Source organism: Hylobates moloch, unplaced genomic scaffold, assembly GCF_009828535.3.
Source record: "Hylobates moloch isolate HMO894 unplaced genomic scaffold, HMol_V3 SCAFFOLD_3, whole genome shotgun sequence".
NCBI lineage: Eukaryota > Metazoa > Chordata > Mammalia > Primates > Hylobatidae > Hylobates > Hylobates moloch.
The window spans coordinates 53350840-53358380 of record NW_026652278.1 but is presented as its reverse complement, the minus strand read 5'-3'; the positions used below and the strand labels follow the sequence as shown (position 1 = coordinate 53358380).

Genomic DNA, 7541 nt, shown 5'->3' with positions numbered 1-7541 from the left:
TTTGGCACTCCCTAGTGAGATGAAAGCGGTACCTCAAGCAGAAATGCAGAAATCACCAGTCTTCTGTGTCGCTGGGGCTGGGAGCTGGAGACCGGAGCTGTTCCTATTCGGCCATCTTGGCTCCCCCTCCTATCATATACTAAATTCTCACATATGTTTGATTGTAAAATGTGTTTTAGTATCTGGTAGGGTGGCAAGGTTAGTTCTACCTTATTAATCTTATTTTAACTTTTCTTGGCTCTTATTTTTTTTTTTGAATATGTGAACTTCAGAGTTGGCTTATGGTTAAAAAAAAATTGTTGAGGCCGGGCGTGGTGGCTTACACCTGTAATCCCAGCACTTTGGGAGGCGGAGGCAGGTGGATCGTTTGAGGCCAGGAGTTTGAGACCAGCCTGGCCAACATGGTGAAACCTCACCTCTACTAAAAATACAAAAATTACCTGGCCGTATTGTCACGCACCTGTAATACCAGTACTCGGGAGGCTGAGGCTCAAGAATCACTTGAATCCCGGAGGCAGGGGTTGCCATGAGCTGAGATCACACTACTGCACTCCAGCCTGGGCAACAGAGAGAGACTCCGTCCCTCCCACAACAAAAAAAAGTTGGTATTTTTATTATAACCTCACTTTAGTTGTAGATTAATTTAAGTAAAATTGATATAGTTTATTATGTTGAATCTTTTTTGAGAACATAGGTGTGTGTCTTAGGAATGTTTTAAAGATATTTTCTTATACATCTTTTACTTATCTAGCTTATTTTCATGTTCTTTGGGGGTTACATTTTATAATTGGCGTCTTTCATTACATTTTCTAACGAGTTATTTGTGTTTAGAAAGCTTATTTTCTGTTTACTAATTTGTATTCAAATGCCATGTCATATATTTTATTATTTGTATTTGTCTTTAACTTTATTTTCCAGTGTACAACTATTATCTTCAGAGTATTAACTTTATCTCCACCCTTCCAAATTATTATACCTCTAATTTCTTTCTCTCTAATTGCATTTGCTAGGAACTCCAGAATATTAGATGATAATAATATAAAAGACATCATGATAAAATATTTTTGTGAAGGCTTCTTGTATTTTAAAAGAAGTGCTTTTTCAGTTCTCTCCTTTAAACTTGAGACTAACTCCTGGTAGGTTGAGGTAGATAGTTTTATCATATTGGAAATATTCATCTATCCTTATATTACAAAGATTTTTCATCAGTAGTGGATGTTAAATTTGTAAAGTGCCTTTTCAGCATCCATTGATATAACTGCGATTTTTTTCTTCTTCTCAAATCTATTAGAATGAATTACCTGAGTAGATTTCATCTTTAGCCACCCTTGTGGCTGGGATAAACCCCACATGGTCAAGGAGTATTAGCTTTTTAATATTCACTGCTTTTTTTGACAGGTTTATCATGTTCATTCCGATAGCTATGAGACACAAAACCAGCATTACGGAAGAAGCTTAACAAAAGAAACTATAAAGGATGGTAAGGACTAAAAAACTAATGCTTTTATGATTGAACAGTTAAAATACTTCTAAAGTTATTTCAGTTTTAGTTGTCATTTGGAAAAGTGATTTGATTCATAATAAACTATTTTTAAAAATAATGAAACTTAGATTTACAGAATTGGATTAACCGTAAGCCCTGGTTCATAATACATCAAGACCATGGGACTATGAATGACCCTCTGTTACATTTTCATTTATTTCTTATTAATATACTTAAAAAAAAAATGAACAGCTGTGTACCAGCCATCTAGCTCAATACTGGAACTAGAGGTTGTGTATAAAATTATTTTGTAAGTAAACATTATAGATCATAGTATATTAAAACTGCTTGTTACATAAGAGACTTTAAAATACGTGTTGTAGCATGTAATGTATTTTTATTGAATATTCCCATGTGTAGTTGAGCTATGTAAGTTTCTAGAGCTACATAATGAATAATTAAGTGGCATTAAACTGATTTAAATAAAATCTGTTAACATACATATATGCTTCTAAAATATTTATGGCCAAGATACTACAAAAGCAACAATATCCTAGATTCCTGGAAATAACATTATATTACAAGTTTATTCTTAGCTCTACTAAGATATTTACAGAAGAAATTATGCATAGTGTAAAAAGTTTGTAGAAGAATTCTTATTTTATGTATAGAAAGCAAACATCCATAGCATGAGCTTAACAATTAGTGTTTGCCTTGGAGTACTTAATCAACAGCAAAATAACATTCAGATGGGCTATTTAAAAAATATTTTCCCAGGCTAATAATTTAGTTATATCTGAATATATCTTTTAATAGTTTCTGTCCCACATTGGGGAACAAGTTATTTAAAAGCAGAAATCAAATTATATATACCTATAAATTCCCAAGTATGATAAAATAGGCATAGTTATTTTTTATTTGTTTTTTTTTTTTTTAAAGGCCTAATAATCTGATAGGTTAAAACATTTAAAGGTCTCAATTTTCAATAATATACCTAACGCGGGAAAGTGCTATTCCCAAAAGTGAGCTTAACTTTTTGGAAAAATTGACTTAATCAATATTATTGAGAGCAAATGAAAATAGTAGAGGTATGGTTTGGTATTTGGTAATGGTACCATTAAAAAATAATCAAATTTGACTCTAGGTTTTAGTTAGCTCTAAATGAGATTCAAACAAGCAAGTTTTTGTTTTTTGTTTTGTTTTGTTTTTTGTTTTTTGTTTTCCAGACAGTCTTGCTGTATCGCCCAGGCTGGAGTGCAGTGGCACAATCTCGGCTCACTGCAACCTCTACCTCCCAGGTTCAGGTGATTCTTGTGCCTCAGCCTCCCAAGTAGCTGGGACTACAGGCATGCGTCACCGTGCCTAATTTTTGTATTTTTAGTAGAGACGAGGTTTTACCATGTTGGCCAGGCTGGTCTTGAACTCCTGACCTCAGGTGATCCACCCGCCTCTGCCTCCGAAAGTGCTGGGATTACAGGCGTGAGCCACTGCGCCCAGCCCGAACAAGTAATTTTACTGTAAAATTTCTCACAATAGCAAATAGGGCAAGTCTTGGATCCTTTCTTTCTTTCTTTCTTTCTTTCTTTCTTTCTTTCTTTCTTTCTTTTCTTTCTTTCTTTTTTTTTTTTTTTTGAGATGGAGTCTTGCTCTGTTGCGCAGGCTGGAGTGCAGTGGGGCGATCTCGGCTTGTTGCAAGCTCCGCCTTCTGGGTTCACGCCGTTCTCCTGCCTCAGCCTCCGGAGTATCTGAGACTACAGGCGTCCGCCACCACAGCCAGCTAATTTTTTGTGTTTTTAGTAGAGACGAGGTTTCACCGTGTTAGCCAAGATGGTCTCGATCTTCTGACCTCGTGATACGCCTGTCTTGGCCTCCCAAAGTGCTGGGATTACAGGCCTGAGCCACCGTGCCCGGCCTGGAATCCTATTTGGTTTTTTTTTTTTTTTTTTTTGACACAGAGTCTCACTCTGTCACCCAGGCTGGCGTGCAGTGGTGCAATCTCGGCTCACTGCAAGCTCCACCTCCCGGGTTCACACCATTCTCCTGCCTCAGCGTCTGGAGTAGCTGGGACTACAGGTGCCCGCCACCACGCCCGGCTAATTTTTTGTATTTTTAGTAGAGACGGGGTTTCACCATGTTAGCCAGGATGGTCTCGATCTCCTGACCTCGTGATCCACCCACCTTGGTCTCCCAAAGTGCTGGGATTACAGGCGTGAGCCACCGTGCCCAGCCTGGAATCCTATTTCTTAAGAGAATATAGTGAGAGAAGTAAACTACCAGTCTACCTGTAATAAATTTCCTTTTGTCTAAATAGGATATTTCATATTATATTAGTGTCATTTAAATGTTTTCTAATAAAAGCATCTTCACCAAAAATCAAGCTGAGGTCAGACTTCTATATCTGACTAGAATTCTTAGAATGCTAGGATTAACTTTTCACTTAATTCTAAGGGATGATGGGGAAAATATTGGAGAATTCTGTGGTGAGTTTACTTACCAAATAATAGTTATTTCATAATTTGATTATAATGCTCATATTTTTCTTTTTATAGGAGTCTCCAGATTTTTTCATAATGGGTACTGCTTAAGAAAAGATGCTGTTGCTGCCAGTATTCAGAAGATTGAGAAAATTCTGCAGTGGTTTGAAAACCAGAAGCAGCTTAATTTTTACGCAAGTTCATTACTCTTTGTTTATGAAGGTTCATCTCAGCCAACCACTACAAAATTGAATGACAGAACTTTGGCAGAAAAGTTTTTGTCCAAAGGACAACTGTCAGACACAGAAGTACTAGAGTACAATAATAACTTTCATGTGTTAAGTTCCACAGCTAATGGAAAAATAGAGGCTTCAGTGGGCAAAAGCTTGTCCAAGATGTATGCTCGTCACAGGAAAATGTATACAAAAAAGCATCACAGTCAGACTTCATTGAAAGTTGAAAATCTGGAGCAAGGCAATGGGTGGAAAAGCATGTCACAGGAACATTTAAATGGAAATGTACTTTCCCAACTGGAAAAGGTTTTCTACCATCTTCCCACTGGTTGCCAAGAGATTGCTGAAGTAGAAGTGCGAATGATAGATTTTGCTCATGTGTTCCCTAGCAACACAATAGATGAAGGATATGTTTATGGGCTAAAGCATTTAATTTCTGTACTTCGAAGTATTTTAGACAATTGAATCCTCTGTTGCAGTCTTTTAAGGGGTGGGCCAATCATAATGAAGAGGAGCAGTCAATATCTGCACCTTTAATGCTATGTCAAAAATTTGTATTGTGAGTCGACATTTTATTTGCCTTTATACTTTTGGAAGAAAGGTTAACTTTTTTATAATCTTACTCAGGAAAACTAATTATTTGTTCATTAGAAAACTATGAAGAATAAAGAAACTTAGGAATGTTAAGCAGGGAAAGTGGTGGTACATGGCTTAAACATCTTTTTTGGCTCAAGCAAAATGAAAACCATTATTCAGTCATTAAGAGTTTAGTTAGCTTTCTGTAGCCAATTCATGAAATCTCTGTCCACCCAGCCTTGACAATGAGCCATATCTAAAATATTACATTATTAGAACACCTACCAAAATCTCGAAAGCACAGGTTGATGTCCTTAGTATTGCTATGTATGAAGTTACTAAAACTGGAGAAAATTCTACTTCAGAAATAAGTACTGTTTAGGTTTTATATTAAAAGTTCAGACCAGCATATCAAAGGGTGCTTCTTAGTGAAATGATTTAGAATTGTTGCATTCCAAAAGCAGATTTTCTCTTTAATTTTTACATCTCTCTCTCAAAATATTATACTTCATGAAAAAGACAATTGACGTGGATGACAACAACAAAGTCTTGAAATTAAGGGCACACTAATTATTCTTACTGGGGTTAGGGGAAAAGAGATGTTATTTTCAAGGAACAAAATATTTTCCTTTACAATCTTTCATTCATGAGAAAATTGGAATATAAATTTATTACATTGTGAAAGTATCATAAACCATATACCTTTGTATCTAAATGCAGCTTCAAAAAAGAATTGAAGTTTTATTTCTCCTCTAAATAACTTGATTTTTTTTCTTTAAAAATTTATGTATTTATATGTCTCCATTTAGTTAAGTGGTAGTGTAAATGTATGTTGTTAAAAACAGTTTCTCAGAATTATAGTAAGCAATGAAAGACAATATCTAATTAGGTTGTTATCAAAAATACTGTGTGTAAATTAGTCCATAATATAGGGTTTGGTGCATATCTATATTCATGCTTCTATTTCACTCTTACTCAAAACAGTTTTATATTATGTTGACCAGTGAAATTGTAACTTAATTTCATGGGGACAGGGGCAGTGCTACAGTTCCTGGAAAAATTAGATTTGTATTATCTTTGTTTCACACCCACCACCTTAAAAAAAATCAACTAGTTATTTGTCATTTAAAACATTTAAAACTTTGAGTCTTCAAATACATTTGATGTTAATGCTGTCATTACTTGCACTGCCATTCACTAATAACATTTCTAGGTAGTTATCAGTTTTGTCATATTCCTGGAAGATATTTTGGGGTTGTAAATTCTTTCTCCTCGTTTTCTTCTGGAGTTACAAATTGCATTTTTAAATCCGAGCACCTTTATTGTGGTGTGGAGAAAATTATCACAATTTTATGTTTATTTTACCTTCTCAGCCTTCTCTGAGGGCACTTTGCAAATACCTGAGTCCAAACAGAAGTACCAACTAAATGCTCTGTGAACTCTATCCTTAGTAAATCTGCTAAACCTGAATAACTTAAAAGATCATGTGCATTTTGTAATAGCAAAATTTGATTTTAATTTTTTATTTAGAATTGGTGTATTTATCATAGGGACTTCAATTTTTCTTCACTTTTCGAATGGATATTGGCTATAGTTTTATGTTTTAATGGGAATGAATTTCAAGTCATAATAATCAAAATTTTTAGTTTTACTTTTTTCTTTTACAATATGGGTTTTGTTGTTATTTGGATAGTGGTTCAATAAATCTTAAGCTCAGATAATTAAACACTATTTTGAACCTTAACAAGATACTGAGGCTTTTTTTGTATGGGATGATATCAACCTATGTACAATGAATTTAATAAACTTAAGTATTATCAGATTTTTTGCACATTTTAGCTGAATAAAATCTGAATTAACTGTTCAAGATTTTTTTATCTGTATTTGGAAATATAATTTTGTAAAATCAATGTCTTTTTGATACAATAGATCATGTTTGGTTTTTAATAAAGCAAGAAGCCCATATTTTTATCTGTTGTTTTTCAGAGAAGGGATTAACATTTAATTCTGTTTGTTTACATTTGTTATCATTGTTATCCAATGCTCATTTTATGTTGCTTTATAAGTAGGCTTAGGTATAACAGAATAAGTATCTGTTTATCTAATCTACATGTGACTATCTTAGTCTCTCTCAGTCACTTAATATTATGCTGAAATTTACCACTGTGGGGATGAATGATCACTATTCACCAAGTATATTTGAACATGTAAATGCTTAAGAAATAAGCATAATATGGATATAGTTCGGGTTAATAGGATTCTCATAGTTTTTTTTCCCCTATGAAACATAAGTAATGATTTTAGTGTATTTCTTATGGAATACACTCATTTAAAAAGGACTTTAAGAAATTGTGGATGTGAATAATACCTTTCTCTAATAAAAATTTAAATTGTATAATAGTTTTATAATAAAGTATTTACATTAATTGATATTTTAATATGGATGGACATTGCATAGATTCAAATAAATTAAAATCAATGATAAATGCTAAATATTTTATCTAAATAGTTTTTCAAGAAACAGTTATGAAAATGTGTATATTAAATGGCTCTAAGGTGGAGCTTGTTGTATTTCAACTCAGTATTCATTATTATTTGTGTGTCTGGAAAGATTGTACTTACTTTACACTACAATTTGCTCTTATGGGGCTCTAAACTGTTGAACTGAAGAACTTTTGTCTGTATTTTGATTGAGCATAATTTAGTATTTTATGATTTCCAAGATGATGTTCTTATGTCTATCAAGTCTATGTATCAAATTTATAACATCGTTTA

The 7541-nt window shown here is 33.7% G+C and overlaps 1 protein-coding gene across 1 annotated transcript in view; it reads left to right on the top strand.

The window, feature by feature from the left end:
• The window catches only part of IPMK (inositol polyphosphate multikinase), a 94486-nt gene extending 87320 nt beyond the window's left edge, over positions 1–7166 (top strand). Inside the window, exons 5-6 of the mRNA XM_032137743.2 lie at positions 1399–1480; positions 4033–7166. Of these exons, the coding sequence (XP_031993634.1) occupies positions 1399–1480; positions 4033–4655 (705 nt within the window). The 3' untranslated portion in view covers positions 4656–7166. The remainder of the gene's footprint in view (positions 1–1398; positions 1481–4032) is intronic.
• Positions 7167–7541: the final 375 nt, after the last annotated feature.